The 22,481-nt window shown below is 43.6% G+C and overlaps 1 protein-coding gene across 7 annotated transcripts in view; it reads left to right on the top strand.

Annotated features, from left to right (window-relative positions):
- The window catches only part of LOC111960306 (leucine-rich repeats and calponin homology (CH) domain containing 4), a 75,129-nt gene that overhangs the window by 33,482 nt on the left and 19,166 nt on the right, over positions 1–22,481 (top strand). Inside the window, exons 11-18 of one of the 7 annotated variants that reach the window (XR_011475044.1) lie at positions 11,270–11,332; positions 11,525–11,579; positions 12,279–12,357; positions 12,464–12,669; positions 12,838–12,975; positions 13,179–13,256; positions 13,624–16,282; positions 18,177–18,260. Coding sequence is in view for 4 of the 7 variants with exons in the window: in XM_023982257.2 (XP_023838025.1) it covers positions 11,270–11,332; positions 11,525–11,579; positions 12,279–12,357; positions 12,464–12,669; positions 12,838–12,975; positions 13,179–13,256; positions 13,624–13,851 (847 nt within the window). In the remaining 3 variants the exon portion in view is untranslated. Of the gene's footprint in view, positions 1–11,269; positions 11,333–11,524; positions 11,580–12,278; positions 12,358–12,463; positions 12,670–12,837; positions 12,976–13,161; positions 13,257–13,623; positions 18,594–22,481 lie in introns of those variants that run through there. The other 6 variants (XR_011475043.1, XM_023982259.2, XM_023982257.2 and 3 more) reach the window with 6 other exon arrangements.

Consider the following 22,481-nt stretch of genomic DNA (forward strand, 5'->3'; position numbering starts at 1 on the left):
CATAACAATTCCACAACTACTACCTATACACACAAGTGTAAAGGGATAAAGAATATGTACATAAAGATATATGAATGAGTGATGTAGACAGAACGCCATAGCAAGATGCAGTAGATGGTATAGAGTACAGTATATACATATGAGATGAGTAATGTAGGGTATGTAAACATTATATTAAGTGGCATTGTTTAAAGTGGCTAGGGTACATTTTTACATAATTTCCATCAATTCCCATTATTAAAGTGGCGAGTTGAGTCAGTATGTGGCAGCGGCCACTAAATGTTAGTGGTGGCTGTTAACAGTCTGATGGCCTTGAGATAGAAGCTGTTTTTCAGTCTCTCTGCCCTGCTTTGATGCACCTGTACTGACTCGCCTTCTGAATGATAGCGGGTGAACAGGCAGTGGCTTGGGTGGTTGTTGTCCTTGATGATCTTTATGGCCTTCCTGTGACATCGGGTGGTGTAGGTGTCCTGGAGGGCAGGTAGTTTGTCCCGTGATGCGTTGTGCAGACCTCACTACCCTCTGGAAAGCCTTACGGTTGTGGGCGGAGCAGTTGCCGTCACAGGCGGTGATACAGCCCGACAGGATGCTCTCGATTGTGCATCTGTAGAAGTTTGTGAGTGCTTTTGGTGACAAGCCAAATTTCTTCAGCCTCCTGAGGTTGAAGAGGCGCTGCTGCGTCTTCTTCACAACGCTGTCTGTTGGGTGGACCAATTCAGTTTGTCCGTGAGTGTACACCGAGGAACTTAAACTTTCCACCTTCTCCACTACTGTCCGCGTCGATGTGGATAGGGGGTGCTCCCTCTGCTGTTTCCTGAAGTCCACAATCATCTCCTTTGTTTTGTGACGTTGAGTTGAGTGTGAGGTATTTTCCTGACACCACACTCCGAGGGCCCTCACCTCCTCCCTGTAGGCCGTCTCGTCGTTGTTGGTAATCAAGCCTAATACTGAAGTGTCGTCCGCAAACTTGATGATTGAGTTGGAGGCGTGCATGGCCACGCAGTCGTGGGTGAACAGGAGTACAGGAGAGGGCTCAGAACGACCCTTGTGGGCCCCGGTGTGAGACAGCGGGTGGAGATGTTGTTACCTACCCCACACCTGGGGCGGCCCGTCAGAAGTCCAGGACCCAGTTGCACAGGGCGGGGTCGAGACCCAGGGTCTCGAGCTTGATGACGAGTTTGGAGGGTACTATGGTGTTAAATGCTGAGCTGTAGTCGATGAACAGCATTCCACATAGGTATTCCTCTTGTCCAGATGGGTTAGGGCAGTGTGCAGTGTGGTTGCGATTGCGTCGTCTGTGGACCTATTGGGTCGGTAAGCAAATTGGAGTGGGTCTAAGGTGTCAGGTAGGGTGGAGGTGATATGGTCCTTGACTAGTCTCTCAAAGCACTTCATGATGACGAAGTGAGTGCTACGGGGTGGTAGTCGTTTAGCTCAGTTACCTTAGCTTTCTTGGAACAGAACAATGGTGGCCTTCTTGAAGCATGTGGGAACAGCAGGGATTGATTGAATATGTCCTTAAACACACCAGCCAGCTGGTCCGCGCATGCTCTGAGGACGCGGCTGGGATGCCGTCTGGGCTGCAGCCTTGCGAGGGTTAACACGTTTAAATGTTTACACACCTCGGTGCAGTGACGGAGAGCCCGCAGGTTTTGGTAGCTGGCCGTGTCAGTGGCTACTGTATTTCCAAGCGAGCAAAAAAGTTATTTAGACATCGAAGAGAATTCCCTTGGTAGATAATGCGGTCGACATTTGATTGTGAGGAATTCTAGATCAGGTGAACAGAATGACTTGAGTTCCTGTATGTTGTTATGATCACACCACGTCTCGTTAATCATAAGGCATACACCCCCGCCCCTCTTCTTACCAGAAAGATGTATGTTTCTGTCGGCGCGATGCGTGAAGAAACCAGCTGGCTGCACCGACTCCGTTAGCGTCTCTTGAGTGAGCCATGTTTCCGTGAAGCAGAGAACGTTACAATCTCTGATGTCTCTCTGAAATGTTACCCTTGCTCGTATTTCATCAACCTTATTGTCAAGAGACTGGACATTGGCGAGTAGTATGCTAAGGAGTGGAGCGCGATGTGCCCGTCTCCGAAGCCTGACCAGGAGACCGCCTCGTTTGCCCCTTTTACGGCGTCGCTTAGGGTCGCCGGCTGGGATCAGATCCATTGTATTGGGTGGAAGGCAAAACACTGGATCCGCTTCGGGAAAGTCATATTCCTGGTTGTAACGATGGTGAGTTGACGTTGCTCTTATATTCAGTAGTTCCTCCCGACTGTATGTAATGAAACCTAAGATTACCTGGGGTACCAATGTAAGGAATAACACATAAAAAAKTAAATACTGCATATTTTCCTAGGAACGCGAAGCGAGGCGGCCATCTCGGTCGGCGCCGGAAGTGTCATCGATGCACTTATTGATGAAGTCAGTGACTGATGTGGTGTACTCCTCAATGCCATCGGAAAATTCCCGGAACATATTCCAGTCTGTGCTAGCAACACAGTCCTGTAGCTTAGCATCTGCTTCATCTGACCACTTTTATTTTGACCGAGTCACTGGTGCTTTCTGCTTTAGTTTTTGCTTGTAAGCGGGAATACAGAYGATAGAACTATGGTCAGATTTGCCAAATGGAGGGCGAGGGAGAGCTTTGTATGTGTCWATGTGTGGAGTGAAGGTGGTTTTGAGGTTTTTCCATCTGGTTGCACATTTAACATGCTGGTAGAAATTAGGTAAAATGGATTTAAGTTTCCCTCCTTTAATGTCTCCGGCCACTAGGAGCTCCGCCTCTGGATGAGCGTTTTCTTGTTTGCTTATGGCCGTATACAGCTCATTGAGTGCGGTCTTAGTGCCAGCATCGGTTTGTGGTGGTACATTGACAGCTTCGAAGAATATAGATGAAATCTGTTGGTAAATAGTGTGGTCTACAGCTTATTATGAGATACTGTACCTCAGGTGACCAAAACCTTGAGAATTCATTATATTTTGTGCACCAGCTGTTGTTTACAAATATACATAGACCGCTACCCCTTGTCTTACCAGAGGCGGCTGTTCTATCCTGCCTATACACCGTAAAACCCGCCAGCTGTATGTTATTCATGCCGTCGATCAGCCACGACTCTGAAATATAAGATATTCGTTTTTAATGTCTCGTTGGTACGTGATCGTAGTTAATCTATTTTATTATCCAATGATTGTACGTTGGCTAATCGAACCGATGGTAAAGGCAGATTACCCACTCGCCGTCGGATCCTTACAAGGCACCCCAACCTACATCCCCGATATCTCCGTCTCTTTCTCCTGCGAATGACGTGCATGAGGGCCTTGCCGGGTGTCTGAAGTAAATCCTTCGCATCCGAGTCGTTAAAGAAAAAATCTTCTTCCAGTACGAGGTTAGTAATCGCTGTCCTGATATCTAGAAGCTCTTGTCATGACTCTCTCTCCTTGGTGGGGATCAAAGGTGCCAGATCAGCTAGGCCCATGGCGGACAGATGACCAGCCCCCTCTCTCCCACAGGAGGGGGGAGTTGGACCGGTTTATGACTTAACAGCCTGTCGTAAACTTTCTCTCTCTTGCCCTGCAGTATTGAGAAGTTAAAATTCCCTTTGTTACACAGAGAGACTTTGCCGCCAAAACTTCAACATCAAACACGGACACTTGGACAATATACACTGCTCAAAAAAATTAAGGGAACACTAAAATAACACATCCTAGATCTGAATGAATGAAATATTCTTATTAAATACTTTTTTCTTTACATAGTTGAATGTGCTGACAACAAAATCACACAAAAATGATCAATGTAAATCAAATTTATCAACCCATGGAGGTCTGGATTTGGAGTCACACTCAAAATTAAAGTGGAAAACCACACTACAGGCTGATCCAACTTTGATGTAATGTCCTTAAAACAAGTCAAAATGAGGCTCAGTAGTGTGTGTGGCCTCCACGTGCCTGTATGACCTCCTACAACGTCTGGGCATGCTCCTGATGAGGTGGCAGATGGTCTCCTGAGGGATCTCCTCCCAGACCTGGACTAAAGCATCCGCCAACTCCTGGCCAGTCTGTGGTGCAACGTGGCGTTGGTGGATGGAGCGAGACATGATGTCCCAGATGTGCTCAATTGGATTCAGGTCTGGGGAACGGGCGGGCCAGTCCATAGCATCAATGCCTTCCTCTTGCAGGACCTGCTGACACACTCCAGCCACAATGAGGTCTAGCATTGTCTTGCATTAGGAGGAACCCAGGGCCAACCGCACCAGCATATGGTCTCACAAGGGGTCTGAGGATCTCATCTCGGTACCTAATGGCAGTCAGGCTACCTCTGGGCGACATGGAGGGCTGTGCGGCCCCCAAAGAAATGCCACCCACACTGTGACTGACCCACCGCCAAACCGGTCATGCTGGAGGATGTTGCAGGCAGCAGAACGTTCTCCACGGCGTCTCCAGACTCTGTCACGTCTGCCACGTGTTCAGTGTGAACCTGCTTTCATCTGTGAAGAGCACAGGGCGCCAGTGGCGAATTTGCCAATCTTGGTGTTCTCTGGCAAATGCAAAACGTCCTGCACGGTGTTGGGCTGTAAGCACAACCCCCACCTGTGGACGTCGGGCCCTCATACCACCCTCATGGAGTCTGTTTCTGTCGTTTGAGCAGACACATGCACATTTTGTGCCTGCTGGAGGTCATTTTGCAGGGCTCTGGCAGTGCTCCTCCTGATCCTCCTTGCACAAAGGCGGAGGTAGCGGTCCTGCTGCTGGGTTGTTGCCTCCTACTGCTCCTCACGTCTCCTAATGTACTGGCTGTCTCCTGGTAGCGCCTCCATGCTCTGGCACATACGCTGACAGACACAGCAAACCTTCTTGCCACAGCTCGCATTGATGTGCATCCTGGATGAGCTGCACTACCTGAGCCACTTGTGTGGGTTGTAGACTCCGTCTCATGCTACCACTAGAGTGAAAGCACGCCAGCATTCAAAAGTGACCAAAACATCAGCCAGGAAGCATAGGAACTGAGAAGTGGTCTGTGGTCACCACCTGCAGACCCACTCCTTTATTGGGGGTGTCTTGCTAATTGCCTATAATTTCCACCTGTTGTCTATTCCATTTGCCAACAGCATGTGAAATTTATTGTCAATCAGTGTTGCTTCCTAAGTGGACAGTTTGATTTCACAGAAGTGTGATTGGAGTTACATTGTGTTGTTTAAGTGTTCCCTTTATTTTTTTGAGCAGTGTATTTCAACATCCGAATGTTGAGAATGATGACAGATATGGGAAATTAATGTCTATTTTTGTAATGTCATGAAAATGATCAGAAAATAAATTATAATAGAGCTTTCGCACTGTATATATCAGATTTACATCTAAATGTTGTAAAACTCATGATTAAATATGATAAAAGATAGCAATGTGATTTTAGCCCTCTAAATMAGAATTATTTTTCTTGCAAACTTGTGCCCAGTCAGTAGCCACGCTCAAGTGAGCTCCGAGTTCATGTCAACATGATGGAACCGCCTTTCAGGCCAGAGTGCTTCAAAGGGCTCGCTCAGAATTTAAATACAGACCAAAGGACGTGGTCCACAGGTTGGAATGGTTAAATCTACAATACCAGAAAATGGTAAGACCCTCTGAAACTCTCGACGAATGAAGACTTTAAATACTAGTCCAAACATTCAGTCTGCAGCTGGGTCTGTAAAAGTAGTCTAGAACAATTAATCAAAATGGGAGTGAAGAACAGTTCCCTATCACCACCGTGTGGTACCCCTGAAGTACCCATTCTAAGAACACTCCAAGACAAAGTAGCCTACAACTAAGAAGGACATTGTGACCTCTGGTGAACAACCAGAGACTTACATCGAACTACTCCCCATAGACGGATCGAGTGGTCTCAACAGAGAGCAGAGATAGTGGCAGAAACATTATATACAAAATAATTTACAAATAACACGAAAAAACACACACAATAGAACAGTTGGTTAGGGGACCGTAAAACGGCAGCCATCTCCTCCGGCGCCATTCTGCAACAATCCCCTGACCTCAACCAAATTGAGATGGTTTGGGATGTGTTGGACCGCAGAGTGAAGGAAAAGCAGCCAACAAGTGCTCAGCATATGTGGTAACTTCTTCTAGACTGTTGGAAAAGCATTCTAGATGAAGCTGTCTGCGAGAATGCCAAGAGTGTGCAAAGCTGTCATCAAGACAAAGGGTGGCTATTTGAAGAATTATTTAAAGAATATAAAATATTATTTGATTAGATTTTCTGGTTACTACATGATTCCATATGTGTTATTTCATAGTTTTGATGTCTTCCCTATTATTCTAAATAGTAAAAATAAATAAAATCCCTGGAATAAGTAGGTGTGTGCAAACTTTTGACCGGTAGTGTATTATCACTTGTGAATGATGCCCAGCATAAGGCAAGAAACAATGCCTTTTTTTGCAACTTTTTCTAATCATAGTCGCACACCCATGTAGCCTAGCCTATAGGCCTATATGTTTTGATAAGGTTTGTATCACAACTGAAGTGGCCAAATAATATTTTTTTTTAACTAAGCACATTAACCTTTCTGGCGCAGGCGTTCTGCTAGCGACCCACCTCGACAACATCCGGTGAAATTGCAGAGCGCCAAATTCAAAATACAGAAATAGTCATAATAAACATTCATAAAAAATCCAAGTGTTATACATCGGCTTAAAGATGAACTTCTTGTTAATCCAGCCGCTTTGTCAGATTTCAAAAAGACTTTACGGCGAAAGCATACCATGCCGTTATCTGAGGACAGCGCCCCGCTTTCAAAGGCATACAAACATTTTACAACCAAGTAAAGGAATTACAAAAGTCAGGTATAGCGATACAATTAATCACTTACCTTTGAAGATCTTCATATGGTTGCAGTCACAAGAGTCCCAGCTACAATAAATATTTGTTTTGTTCGATAAAGTCCCTCTTTATATCCCAAAAACTCTGTTTTGTTGGCTCGTTTTGTTCAGTAATCCACTCGCTCCAAGACGGTCAAAACATGCAGACGAATACATCCTAATAGTACCGGTGAAGTTCGATGAAACATGTCAAACGATGGTTATAATTAATCCTTAGATTGTCAATTGTCTAAATAATCAATAATATTTCAACCGGACAATAGCGTATTCAATAGAAAGGAAAAACAACGAAGGGCGCGCACTCGGTCACGCGCACAAACCAGCTCTGCATTCTTCCTCAGTCCACTGACAGAAAAGTCTCATTCTTCTTAATTTTTCAGAAAACAAGCCTGAAACAATGTATAAAGACTGTTGACATCTAGTGGAGGCCTTGGGAACTGCAATCTGGGTCCCAAGCCATTAGATACTCTATAGGCATTCAATTGAAAATACCCACATCAAAAAATGTTCCTCAGGTTTTTGCCTGCCGTATCAGTTCTGTTATACTCGCAGACATTATTTTAACAGTTTTGGAAACTTTGGAGTGTTTTCGATCCAATTATACCAATTATATGCATATCCTGAGTAACAGGCAGTTTGCTTTGGGCACGCTTCTCATCCAGACTTCGAAATACTGCCCCCAAGCCATAAGAAGTTAATCCGATTTTACAAAGGGTGTAGAGCCTAACTGGCATACATAAGCAGTGTGAGTTTCAAGTTTGGGGAAGATCATTTTCACCATTAAAAAATGCATTACATGATTTTTTTTTTAAACATTTGTGTTTATAGCCTACTGTTGAGTGTGCATTGCTGCGCTTATAATGTGAAGATATAACCTAATAGTTTATCAACATTTTAAGCTAAACGTTCTGATCTGTTGCATCAGCCACATTCTGTAAAAATTGTTTGTTGATGCTAGTTGTTGTATTAATTTGGGATCTGTCACATCCCACAACTGTGCCCAGACTTTTCGTAATATTTATTTCTCGCACAGAATAGGTCAACTTTTGTACTATGGGGGATAGTTAGGCCTACTTATCTTGTTGGCTGACGAAAAGTAAATCTGGACAGTTCTTCCAATATCTTCAATATGCTCCTCGGAATTGGATAAGGACGTGCGCAGTTGCGTCCCCGATGTGTCTGTCTTTACTTGTAGCCTGTYAGAAAGACCCGATCACGTGATGGAGAGCCATGTGAGTGAGAGGTGCTTCGGTACATGCAGCAATCAGGGAGAAGGGCACAACGCAGCCGCTGGCCGCATAAGGCATGGATTTCTTTAGGGTGCATTACGGCCACACAAAGGGTATGCCGCCGTGAAATTCGAGGCATTATCAAGTGCTTGTCAAACTGTGAATGAGAGACTGATGAAGTGTGTACAGCCTGCGCAAAAAAACAAAGCAGAGCTCTTGCCTTTCAAGCGACTTTTTTTCCTAATCATTATTAGTCGCATCATCTAGCCTTACAATGTAATAAAAATCTAAACATATAGGCCAACAATTGTAGAACAACTAAAGCTACATTAATAACTCTATATTAAGGATATAGGAGTCCCTATTACTTTGTTAACCACTCAACACAGAATAGCCGCATGTGCGCACTCCCTCAAATCGTTTGGAGAAAATATCCATTCTATTTTATTCAGCTTTGTTCAATTGTACAGTGCCTTGAAAAAGTATTCATCTCCCTTGGCGTTTTTAGTATTTTGTTGCATTAGAACCTGTAATTTAAATGGATTTTTATTTGGTTTTCATATAATGGACATACACAAAATAGTCCAAATTGGTGAAGTGAAATGAAAAAAAATACAAAAAGTCTAAAAYGTGGTGCGTGCATATGTATTCACCCCCTTTGCTATGAAGCCCCTAAATAAGATCTGGTGCAACCATAATTATGTGACCTTCAGAAGTGACATAATTAGTTAAATAAAGTCACATGATCTCAGTACATATACACCTGTTCTAAAAGACCCCAGAGTCTGCAACACCACACAGCAAACTTTGAACATCCCAAGGAGCACCATTAAATCCATTATTTAAAAAATGGAAAGAATATGGCACCACAACAAACCTGCCAAGAGAGGGCCGCCCACCAAAACTCATGGACCAGGCAAGGAGGGCATTAATCAGAGAGGCAACAAAGAGACCAAAGATAACCCTGAAGGAGCTGCTAAGCTCCACAGCGGAGATTGGAGTATCTGTCGATAGGACCACTTTAAGCCGTACACTCCACCGAGCTGGGCTTTATGGAAGAGTGGCCAGAAAAAAAGCCATTGCTTAAAGAAAAAAATAAGCAAACATGTTTGGTGTTGCCAAAAAGCTTGTGGGAGTCTCCCCAAKCATATGGAAGAAGGTACTCTGGTCAGATGAGACTCAAATTGAGCTTTTTGGCCATCAAGGAAAATGCTATGTCTGGCGCAAACCGGACARCTCCATCACCCAGAGAACACCATCCCCACAGTGAGGCATGGTGGTGGCAGCATCATGCTGTAGGCATGTTTTTCATCGGCAGGGACTTGGGAAACTGGTCAGAATTTGAAGGAATGATGGATGGCGCTAAATAGAGGGAAATTCTTGAGGGAAACCTATTTCAGTCTTCCAGTGATTTGAGACTGGGATGGAGGTTCACCTTCCTGCAGGACAATGACCCAGCTCACGTTCCCTATTAGTGGGTGAACAATCCAACGTTTGGTGAATTCTGCTTCACAATGATAGGAAGAGCCGACATCGAAGGGTCAAAAAGCATTCAGAGATTTGTCCCGAAGCCACTCCTGRGTTSTCTTMGCTGTGTGCTTAGGGTCGTTGTCCTGTTGGAAGGTGAACCGTCGCCCCAGTCTGAGGTCCTGAGCACTCTGGAGCAGGTTTTCATCAAGAATCTCTCTGTACTTTGCTCCATCTTTCCCTCGATCCTCCCAGTCCCTGCCACTAAAAACATCCCCACAGCATGATGCTGCAACCACCATGCTTCACCGTAGGGATGGTGCCAGGTTTCTTGGTGGTTCCAAACTTCTTCCATTTAAGAATGATGGAGGCCGCTGTGTTCTTGGGGACCTTCAATGCTGCAGAATTTTTTTGGGGTACCCTTCCCCAGATCTGTGCCTTGACACAATCCTGTCTCGGAGCTCTACGGACAATTCCTTCGACCTCATGGCTTGGTTTTTGCTCTGACATGCACTGTCAACTGTGGGACCTTATATAGACTGGTTTGTGCCATTCCAAATCATGTCCAATCAATTGAATTTACCACAACCGCATACATTCATTCAAGGCACGTTAGCGATAGCGATAGGCACGTTAGCGATAGCGAATAAACCAGGTGGACTCCAATCACGTTGTAGAAACATCTCAAGGATGATTAATGGAAACAGGATGCACCTGAGCTCAATTTTGAGTCATGTGTGTATGTAATAAGGTATTTATATTTTTTTACTTTTAATACATTTGCAAACATTTCTAAAAACCAGTTTTCGCTTTGGTATTGTGTGTAGATTGAGGATTTTTTTTATTTAATAAATTTTATAATAAGGCTGTAACATAATGTGAAAAAAATCAAGGGGTCTGAATACTTTCCGAATGCACTGTCTTTAATTTACAATCTGTAGAATAGAAAGCTTCAGATTTTTTGTGAAACATCACTATACTGTGGGAAAATATATGGCAGCTGGAAATCAAAACTAGATGGTCTTCCGAGATAGATGGGAGGGGTTGAGGGTAGCTGAAAGCTAGGACTAAAAACAAACAAAAGATAACTAATGTAAAATGTACTGTCCCTGAAATGTATGTAGTGTGTAAGCTGAAAAGTGTAAGCCTAAGTACTGTTGTCCATTAGTTCACTCCAAGTAGGGTTATTGGAAAATAATATAAAGGAAAATATATTTAAGTAGTTCATTCCAATTATGGGAGTGGTGATAGGTTTAGGGGAAAATAATAAAGAAGGAAAATATATATATATATGGGGGTTTGTAAATTATGCAGAAAATTACATTGATAGAAGCCACAATCTATCTACAATATTAAAGCTGATCTACTCCCAATTATTCRAAATTCAAATTAATTTGGTTGGAGGCAATGATTCTCGTTTACTGTGTAATTTATCTCACCTGGGTAAAAAATTATCATTCAACCAGTTTTGAAAAGAGAATGAACATTCTGCTACATTGCATTCCATTGTAAAGTGCAAGGGTTGCGATAGAACCAGCTGCTAGTCAACTTATGTGGTGGTGGTGGACTTCTTCAAACGTTGAACAAAATGGTAGTCGTAACACAGGTTATAGACAGGTRATAGACATCACAGTGGTCTTTCTATGGAAACAACCACCTTTCCATTTTATATCTGATTTGATAAACATATTCTTCCAGTTTACTGAAGAGGACGACAGGAAGTCATGTGGCAACGCTGTCACAAACAGGAAGTAGCTCAAGGTAAGATACCTTACATGAAACAAGCTAGTCCAGGGACTGAGAAATTGTACTGCCTGAATTGATCCATGTGTGAAATATGTTTGTGTTTTCGAAGGCCCTGCTATGTTTATTAGTAGCAGATGAGTGTGCACAGTGCTTGACTGTTGTGGTTTGAGTATTTGCTTTCTGATTGTGTTATATGTCTCCCTCTAGTGGTGGCTCACCAGAGAACCGCCACTCCCAGAATGGTCTCCGACAACGATGTGCAGTCAGTCTCTCAGCCACCTTTTTTAAAACTTTCATCAGCATATACCAGTATTCCCCAGTTACATTCAGCTATGGGCTGATTTTTTTCTTGAGTGGAAAGTCAGCGGGGCCAGAACATAGTTATAAATAACTTGTACACTGCAAATTGACTTCAAGAAGCCCAAACGGTTTTTGACAAAAACAGAATCACTTCAAACCTTGGGATACGATCACATAATCCTCTCTATTTATGCGTGGGAATATTTGGGAACATATTTCCTAAATTAAAATGACMTTGAGCTGATTTCCTGTTAATTTTACACTGTTTTAACTAAACATCTTTTTTATTTTTTGCCCAAAACTTGCGTGGCCAAATAAAATCACCTGTGGGCTATTGGGCTGCCTCTTAGGGAACCCTGGCATATACTCAATTTCTCTTCTACTATTCTTTTACTTTCTTTTTGTCTTGATGGTTATTCTATTATTTTACTTTATTTTTGTGTTGATGGTTATTGTGCTACTATTTAGTATTTCAGCAGTATAATCCATAGCCTGTTCCCAGATCTGGTTGTGCTCTTGCCAACTCCATTGCTGTCATTGTCAAGCCAAACATGTTCAATGAGTGACAAGGAGTTGGCATGATAGCACAAACAGGCTGGCACTCAGGCTACATATCCCACACCTGATGTAAATAAGTAGTTGGTCTTTCCCTCTCCAACAGAGTGCAGATCAGATGTGCACATCATATCAGGTGTCATCGTCTCATGCGCCACTCGTTCAGCGCTCTGTTAGCCGATCAGGTACACACACACTGACACACACACCAATACAGTTCACCTTCAATCTCCTATCTCCTAGTACTGACAACTCTAATGTTAGTTAACACAGAGTTTGTGTGTTTATCAGAGGGTCCGTCGTCTCCCAAGACATCGTCCCCTCCAGGCCTGACACAGAAACCCAACAGTTTCCTGTTCCGCACCTCGTCCCGCTTCAGCGTCAAGAGTCAGGTCTCTATCTCAGGCTCTACACAGAGTCTGGTGGAGGCAGGCGGTACTGAGTTGCTCTCCACGTTGCGAAGAGAGGAGAGACCAGCTGTCATACAGCTACGCAAGGTATTGCATAGTGTACCTCATGTTGTATCATATCCTTCCCGACAGTTTTTTTCTCTTTAATGCTTCTCCTATTCACTTGTACTCTTTCCCTTTCTCTCTCCATCTCTCGATCTCTTTCTCCCTCACTCCATCTGTCACTCTCTCGTTCTCTCTCCCTCTCTCTATCAGACTCTAGAGTCGATGTTGAAGATCACCTTACCAGAGGATCTAGGGGAGGTGTTGTCCAATGGCACGGTCCTCTGCCAGCTGGCCAATCACGTGCGGCCCCGCGCAGTGTCAATCATCCACATCCCCTCCCCAGCAGTGGTGGGCCAATCAGACATTTATTGTAAAATTTTGTTCACTTTAGGATATATTTGTCAGTGAGTAGACAGGGACTTCAGGTGATTTGAGTACCAGTAAAATAAAAGTAAAGAATATGGTATTCTTTTTAATGTTGTGACTGTGTCTGTTATGTAAGTATTTGTGTATTTGACTCAGTCTGATGTTCAGTCTCTCTGCCCCTTTAGCCAAAGCTGAGCACTGCCAAGTGTCGTCTCAATGTGGAGAACTTCATCGCTGCATGTCGCAAGCTGGGGGTCCCTGAGGTAAGAACACCTTTCTCGCTATTTTTCAGCCATTCTTCCTCCTCTTGTCGACTTTCTTTGGTTCATCAGATCTAAAAATATGATCACATCCCCCTGATCACTTACAGTATGTTCAGTACTTTTTTGCAGCTTTGCTATGATCCAGTAATACTTAAACAATTTTTCTTAGCTTAGCSTTATGTGCTTAAAGCTAATGCTCTATGCCTTTGCATCTCTGTTTTCTATGTCATCTTACATTCATCTCTTTCTCTTTCTCTGCTTTTTCTTTCCCCTTGTCTCCATCTCCTTTCCAACCCAATCTTCCTTCTCTCTCCATCTTTTTACTCTTCCCCTCTGCCTTTCTTTCTTCATCCTTTCTCTCTCTCAGACGGAGGTGTGTGTGTGCTCTGACGTGTTTCTCTGTAAGCTGCCTGCTGTGCTGCGCTGTGTGGCGGCCCTCGTGAAATATGAGGGGGAGGCAAAGGGTGAGACTCGTACCGCCCAGACAGTTGACCCCCACACCCCCGACCTCTCACTGGTCTCGGAGGGCTTCCCTGTGTTCTACTGCCTAGCCATGGCTCTGATCTACACACTCTACTTCCACCTGGTTGCGTAGATACTGAGGGATTGTGTGTGTGAGAGAAACGGCGTGAGAGTGCTTATACGCACTTGGACTGACACTGACGTGAATTTGACCACCTAATGCGAACATTCAGACAACCAGGATTGAAATGATCCACCGTGAATTGGCAAGAAACGCACATGCAAAACAGACTCGTACACACACAAACATACAACTGCCCTGGCATGGGGTATGCAGGGCGAGAGTGAGGCCCACAACACAGGAAGGACTGTCAGCTGCTCCCTCCAACCCCACAGCTGCTCCTAAAAAGTACATGACACATGATGACGTACACAACCCACACAGCACACAGCAGAGCACACTGTGTATACTTACAACAGCTGATGTGGTTCGGCTCAACATGAAACCATATGATATTAAAAGCAGCAACCTTTGAGTAGATGTGCCCTTTAAAGTTAAAAGTACTCCTCTGGACCATCGGCACTGAAAAGGCACCTATTTATATAAGCTAAAATACCCTAATTTAAAGGTGCCTTCTGACATGACAACCTATGTGAATGAATAGCAGAGAAATACATTTGTGAAAACACTACAGATCGTACAGTAAAACTAAACACTATAATGGACATTTTAAAGGGCTTCCCTACATGACTGCCTTTGCATAGTGCCCTAGTCGTTACCCCTCTGCGGCACAGAATGTCTCTATGTCCTGTCTCCAGTGAGGGACAGCTACTTAGAGAACTGTAAACACCCGTTGTAACCCTTGAGGGCATAGTGTCCTTTTCTATCACTCGATGTCTTTCAAATAAGAGGACATTTTGTAAATAAGTCTCTCAAATTTGCTGAAAGAGTTGACATTTTTTCATGGAGGCCAGTTTGTGCAAATGAGACAAATCACTAATGCTTCCTATGACTGGCTGACTATATGACCAATGCTTTCCACTGTTTATTGTCTGCTATGTCTGATTGTGCCCACCCTGGGGGTGGTGTTGCTACAGGACACTGACTGCTATTCCCAATGCTTTAATGTGTAAACCGACGGTACAGAATCTTTTCAAATCTTCTTTTTGTGGTTGTTGCTGATTTTTGTTTGTTTGGTCGGCTTAGCATGCTTCATGTTTGTATAAACGTAAACAACTCATCAAATTATTTTTGTATTTTTATACAGAGAATTAAGAACTTTTTTTCTGTTTGTTGCAGTGCTTTCTGAAAGAGTAGTTGTCTCATAGATAAAAACAAACTGAAATCAATTGGGTTAATTTACTTCCTGATTGACTGAGTCTGATGACTTGTTTTAGCTGTTCATTGGGACCACTTTTTGAAAGGTTGCACAAATAACCATTAAGGTAAATGACAGATGAGGGTTAGTCTGATAGTTCATTCAGACTTAAGTTAACTGTGATCTGATTCTGTCTTAGTTMAGTCACTACATTTTCCATCAGCCCTATTATGTACAATGTTGCTGTGGGTGCTCTTGGGAAGCTGTGTTTTAGTGCATCGTGAGGCCTCTGCTTTCTCCAGCATAATGCTATGTTGAAACTTATTGAGCATTCTGTGAAAAATGTGATGTCCAAGCTAAAAATACTGAGGCTTACTACATTCAACACACACACACACATAAAATGTAAATGGAAGGCAACATTTCAACATACACCTTGTATTTGAGGTGTGTCTTGCAGAGGTGTCATCCTAATGCTGTAGTCATGACTTTCCAGAGGACCTTAATATATACTGTACATATTGATGGGGCTTATTCACCTTTCATGAAGTGGGCAAGAAGAGCGGACATTTTGGTGGTCAAGGCTATGTTGTTTCATACTGGGTCCATAAGGGATCTGTAGAAATGTCTGTTGAATGTTTCCCTATCTTTGTCTGTTACACCATTTTTTTGTGCATAACCTCAGTCAGCCTTGTTGGAATTGAATTTGCGATAATGTTGTTTCAACCAAAATGTTTTTTAAAAACAGTGGATAGAACTTAARTATATTCTTAAATGTTTAAAAGAACAAATACTGTTTTATTTTATTTCTGAGTTTATATAAAATCTATAAAGTATTTTTTTTCCCGCTGTCAAGAAATTACTTGACCATATTCTGTGTCATAGTCTGCTTTTGTGTTGTCTGCTTGCTGCTAAAAATCTATTCATGTTTGTTGTATTCCTCCAGTCAAGAGTTTTTGTTGCATTCTGCCGGTTTTGGCTAGCTAGATGGAGTAGAGCTACAAACAGAAGTGACTACGCAGCAGGTTAGGATAGTTAATGTAGCAGGTTAAGAGAATTGGGTTAGGAAAAGGGTTAGCTAAAATGCTACATTTGTCTCCGACGTGACTCGAACATGCAATCTTTGGTCTGTAGCTGTATTCCATCTAGCCAAAACCCATTCTGCCCTGCACATTAAGCTTTGTTCTGCCCGGTTGATACCAGGTTTTACCACTGTAATTTGTGTGCCGCCCTTTAGTGGAGAAGGTGAGTTTGTGAAGCAGCTCACAAAGCAGAGGTAATGACATGAATTTGACTGCATCCTGCATGTTTGGATTGTGGTGGTTAGTAGAGGGTGATTATCCATTCGATGGGCTCTCAATAGTCCGTCCTCAATTCCTCGTGTCCTCTCCTGAGCCCTCCACAAATTGGTGACTACAGCTTTTCCGCTAGGGTAGAAATGAATGGGATTGTTTAGCGAATAATGTGTTTGGCAAGTAATCACAATTGGTTATGGTTAGGAGTTGGGTTGTTTTGTGTGAATTGCTACACCTMGATTTAAACCAGATACACTATATATATAAAAGTATGTGGACATCTCTTCAAATGAGTGAATTCAGCTATTTCAGCCACACCCGTTGCTGACAGGTGTATAAAATCGAGCACACAGCCATGCAATCTCCATAGACAACAATTGGCTGCCAGGAGAACGCTACCTTCCCGAATGCATAGTGTCAACTGTAAAGGAGGAATAGTGGTCTATTGGGCAAGGCCCCTTAGTTCTAGTGAAGGGAAATCTTAACACTACAGCATACAATGACATTCTAGACAATTCTGCACTTCCAACTTTGTGGCAACAGTTTGGGGAAGGCCCTTTCCTGTTTCAGCATTGCAATGCCCCCGTGCACAAAGCAAGGTCCATACAGAAATAGTTTGGTCGAGATTGGTTTGGAAGAACTTGACTGGCCTGCACAGAGCCCTGACCTCAATCCCATCGAACACCTTTGGTAAAGCTGACTGCGAGCCAGGCCTAATCGCCCAACATCAGTGCCCAACCTCACTAATGCTCTTGTGGCTAAATGGAAGCAATTCRCCACATCAATGTGTAAAGCCTTCCCAGAAGAGTGGAGGCTGTTATAGCAGCAAAGGGGGGGACCAACTCCATATTAATGGCCATAATTTTTGTATGAGCTGTTCGACGAGCAGGTGTCCGCATACTTTTGGTGATGTAGTGTACCTTGTGTGTCAACCAACACTCTGAGCATTTGGCCTTAATTAGAGCTATCCATTAGTGTTTTTTCAATAGTCTTGGGTAATATACAAAGGAAAGTTGGGGAAGAAAAGTTAGTAGACTCATGGGGATTCAAACCAGGCGTTTTTAACGCCCTCCATCCACCTTCAACCCACCTCTCTACAAGCCTATTCTTTATTTCAMYMTTTCCKAAACCCYGTCCTGGTGCCTCCCCTGCTTTATTTTACAAGCATGTCACTGGTCACAAGCTCCACCCACTGACCGCTGTTTTGTCCAACCAATCACATTTTCCCTCAAATTCCAATGAGCTCTCTCAATTGATCTCTCCTCGACTCCTTGCATTCTCTCTCCTCAACTTCTCAACATTCATTGGAGAAGGTCTGAGGAGAAGGACTTTGAACCTTTTCCTCCAATACGATTGAGGAGAAAGGATGCGACGAATCGAGGATAGATGAATTGAGAAAGCCCTCGTGTCCTCAATGGTAAGCGGGAAGTGTGTCRTGACTTTCTATTAAGGATTTGAGAAGGATGGGTGGAGAGGATGGGAGAATTTAAAAAAGATACTATTGGAAAAAGAGCCTAAATTTACCTTTTTTCCACCGTACCCCCTATGGTCCCTCCCTTCCCTCACTCTCTTCCATGGTGCATGGATAAAGGAATGGGTTCCTCATGTAGTGGGGTCCTTCTTTGAGCTTGCAGTGGACATGGGCATGAGTGTACAGTTTTGAAGTAGTATGGTGAACGTCTGTGTTTTACTCCTTGAGTAACTAATTGTAATTGTGTGAGTAATGGTTGTTTGACTACATTTTAACAAGTCATTAGCTGGACGGTTTTAGTGTGCTGTGTTATTTTTTGTTCATGTGCACGCTCGGGCACAGTGTGTGATCTCTGTCCCCCACCCCACCCCAGGACACCCTGTGTCCCACCCAGCTGATCCTGGATGGTGATGGTCTGTCTCAGGTTGCCCAGACCGTCCAAGCCCTGCTGGACCTCCCTGTGTCAGGGCCCCGACACTCCTCTRGACAGGATGCCGCTGCCCCAACCGTGCTGCCCCAACAACTGCCTGTTTAGAGCTTAACCAGCACTCCATAGTTTTGTCATTACAAAACAAAATAGAACGTTGTGTGTACTGTACAGTATGGGAGTCCGTCTAGTGTGATATTTTTTCTTTCAGTCTGCCTTTAAGACGTACCATTTCTTACAATACCCATACAGTGTAAAAGGTACAATCTACCCATAAGACTGAACTATTGTCARATCGGTGTTGTGATTATGTATTAAAGCAAGAAGCAGTAAAATAAAATCTCATTAAACTTTAAATTGTTATTTTAGGTTTGAAGTTTTGTTTTCAAGATATTTTTGCAGAGGGCCCAATATACACAAACCTAAGGCGGTATAAGTTGTTTCTTGCTATGACCATATTACCTAATGTTCCCCTTTTAWTTAATCATCTGTCGCTTTTATCATAAACCAATTACCAGTGGAAACTAATTGACAATCAGCAGTAATCACACTCCCGATGCCGGAACTGGTCTGCAGGCTTATCACATCCCCTGTATGATAAGACACGCAAACTCTCCATGAACACAGCTTGCACACACACACTCCATATACACAAAGACAGTGGTAAATGAGGAAGCGATAAGGCCCTTTCCATTCCGCTGATGTCCCTGGCGGAAGCCCCCACGAGGGCCGGGCTTGTTCCTTGTAAGCGTCACTGGGAGCGGAGTGTCTGCCTCACATTTATCGGCTGTAATTTAAGCCGTGAATAAACACCCACGCCTGCATGTCCTGGAAACAGGGTTCTGTGTGTCCAACCTCATGCTTGCGTGTTACGTGGCGGTTAGAGACCTGAGGACGAGTTATACTGATATTTATACAGGTTTGATACCAATATCATTAGATTCATTATAGATTACTGGGGGCTCTGAGAATTGTGATGCATAGGTTAAAATGATCTTGCAAGGTTTGTGCTATGGTTATCGTTTTGGAAAGGTTGTTCGATTAGGTGAGCTGCATGCGTTGGGGCATGATCGGGGCTAGATGRTAGGCTGCAAAAGATATGAAAAGTGGTTCCTAAATTCCATGATGTGGCATGCAAGAACAGAAATCATATGAACAGGGAAGATATTTTAAACTATTTTATTGTTCAATAATAAACTCTTTGATGAACCTATGTATCACAAATCTCAGAGCCCCCAGAGATCTATAATGAATCTAATGATATTGGTATAATAAATATGTATTAACGACAAAGTGGATTATTAGCTTTTCAAAACGGGAACAAACTTCAAACGGTTACAATTAAATTGCTTGAGTGCGGTATGCAAAATTGCAGKCAAAATTGCAAACAAATGTTTAACGCTGTAGTTGAGGTAAATCTCCTGTAGATGTCACTATGACCAAGACTCATGAACAATGTCAAACCCCGAAACTTGTTAGACGACACTGGACAAGCCCATATCTATCCTGGAGTTCAAAGTGCTGCTTCTTCCTTTACCTTTACTTGTATATTTTACAAGTTCTGAGGGCAGTATTTGATAAGTAATTTGCTCAAATATTTCTCTTAAAACCAAAGTGGGTATAGCACCCAGTGGCCAGTTTATTTGGTACACCCATCTAGTACCGGGTGGACCACCTTATCTCCGAAACAGCTCTGACTTCTTGGGGAATGGTTCTAAAGGATGTGGCATTCAAATATGTTTCTCAATTGGTTTTAAAGGACCTAATGTGTGCAGAAAACATTCCACACCATACAGCCACTGAGCCACCTATCGTGTCATTGTACACCAGGACAGGGATGTTTTACAGGCCTCCTGGGCAAAATACAGTGTTCCTCACTGAGTTCCTTGAAATCCTATCGAACATTTAGTCATGGCAGATAATATTCGGATTTTTGTTGACTTTAATATTCACATGGAAAAGTCCACAGACCCACTCCAAAAGGCTTTCGGAGCCATCCTCGACTGTGGGGTTGTCCAACATTCTCTCCGGACATACACATTGCCACAGTCATACCCTGGATCTAATATTTCCCGTGTTGAATAAATATTGTGGATCTTAAATGCCTGATATCCGGACAATCGGACCCACATTTTATTAGTTTGCAATTGCAACAAATAATCTGCTCAGACCCCAAACAAGGATCCAAAGCCGTGCTATAAATTCTCTGACAACCCAAAGATTCCTAGATGCCCTTCCAGACTCCCTCCTCCTAAGCCCAGGATGTCGGAGTACAAAAATTGGTTAACCACCTAACTCAAATCAAATGTATTTATATAGCCCTTCGTACATCAGCTGATAGTCTCAAAGTGCTGTAACAGAAACCCACCCCTAAAACCCCAAACAGCAAGCAAATGCAGGTTTAGAAACACGGTGGCTAGGAAAAACCTCCCTAGAAGGCCAAACCTAGGAAGAAACCTAGAGAGGAACCAGGCTTATGAGGGGTGGCCAGTCCTCTTCTGGCTGTCGCCGGGTGGAGATTATAACAGAACATGGCCAAGATGTTCAAAATGTTTCATAAATGACCAGCATGGTCAAATAATAATAATCACAGGTAGTTTGTCGAGGAGGTGAAGCACCTCAGGAGTAAATGTCAGTTGGCTTTTCCATAGCCGATCATTAAGAGTACTCTCTCCCCGCTCCTGCGGTTCTCTAGAGAGTTGACAACAGCCAGTGGCATGGGACCACGGTAGTCTTACGCGGTGACAGGTCAGAGGTTTCCATAGCCGCAGGCAGAACAGTTAATCGAGCAGCAGCATGGCCAGGTGGACTGGCGACAGCAAGAGGCATCAATGTTCAAGGTCGTCCTGAGGCTATTGGTCCTAGGGCTCAGATCCTCCGAGAGAGAGAAAGAAGAGAGACTTAGAGAGAGCGATACTTAATATCAACAGAACACCGAAGAACAGAAGTACTACCAGATATAACAAACTGACCCTAGCCCCCCGACACATAAACTAATGCAGCATAAATCCTGGAGCTGAGACAGAGGAGTCAGAGACACTGTGCCGCCATCCGATGATGACCACCCGGACAGGGCAAACAGGAAGGATATAACCCCACCACACTTTGCCAAGAGGACAGCCCCCACACACACTAGATGGAATAACTTCAACCACCAACTTACCATCCTGAGACAAGGCCGAGTATAGCCCACAAAGATCTCCGCCACGGCACAACCCAAGGGGGGGCGCCAACCCAGACAGGACGATCACGTCAGTGACTCAACCCACTCAAGTGACGCACCCCTCCTAGGGACGGCATGAAAGAGCACCAGTAAGCCAGTGACTCATCCCCTGTAATAGGGTAAGAGGCAGAGAATCCCAGTGGAGAGGGAACCGGCCAGGCAGAGACAACAAGGGCGGTTCGTTGCTCCAGAGCCTTTCCGTTCACCTTCACACTCCTGTGGACTGAGGATCTAAATTTGACTTGCGTAATACCCTAGATGCAGTCGCACCCCTAAAATAAAAAAACATTTGTCACAAGAAATTAGCTCCCTGGTGTACAGAAAATACCGAACCCTGAAGCAAGCTTCCAGAAAATTGGAACGGAAATGGAGCTCCACCGTCTTTCGACTAGCTTGGAAAGACAGTACCGTGCAATATCGAAGAGTCCTCACTGCTGCTCGACCTATTTTTCCAACCTAATTGTGGATTCTTTTTGATACTGTCAAAAAGCTAACTAAAAAGCAGCATTCCCCAAGAGACGATGACTTTCACTTCAGCATTGATGAATTCATGAACAACTTCGATGAAAAGATCATGATCATTAGAAAGCAAATTACAGACTCCTCTATGAATCTGCTACATCTCCAAAACTCAGTTGTCCTGAGTATGCACAGAACTGCCAGGACATTGGATCAATGGAGACACTTCAGTTTTTTAATCCTGTATCACTTGACACATTCATGGAAATAATCATGGCCTCTAAACCTTCAAGCTGCATGCTGGACCCTATTCCAACTAAACTACTGAAAGAGCTACTTCCTGTGCTTGGCCCTCCTATGTTGAACATAATAAATGTCTCCCTATCCTCTGGATGTTTACAAAACTCACTAAAAGTGGCAGTGATAAAGCCTCACTTGAAAAAGACAAACCTTGTCCCGGAAAATGTAAAAAACTATGGGCCTATATCGAATCTCCCATTCCTCTCAAAAAAAATATGAAAAAGCTGTTGTGCAGCAACTCACTGCCTTCCTGAAGACAAATAATGTAT

Source organism: Salvelinus sp. IW2-2015, linkage group LG37, assembly GCF_002910315.2.
Source record: "Salvelinus sp. IW2-2015 linkage group LG37, ASM291031v2, whole genome shotgun sequence".
NCBI lineage: Eukaryota > Metazoa > Chordata > Actinopteri > Salmoniformes > Salmonidae > Salvelinus > Salvelinus sp. IW2-2015.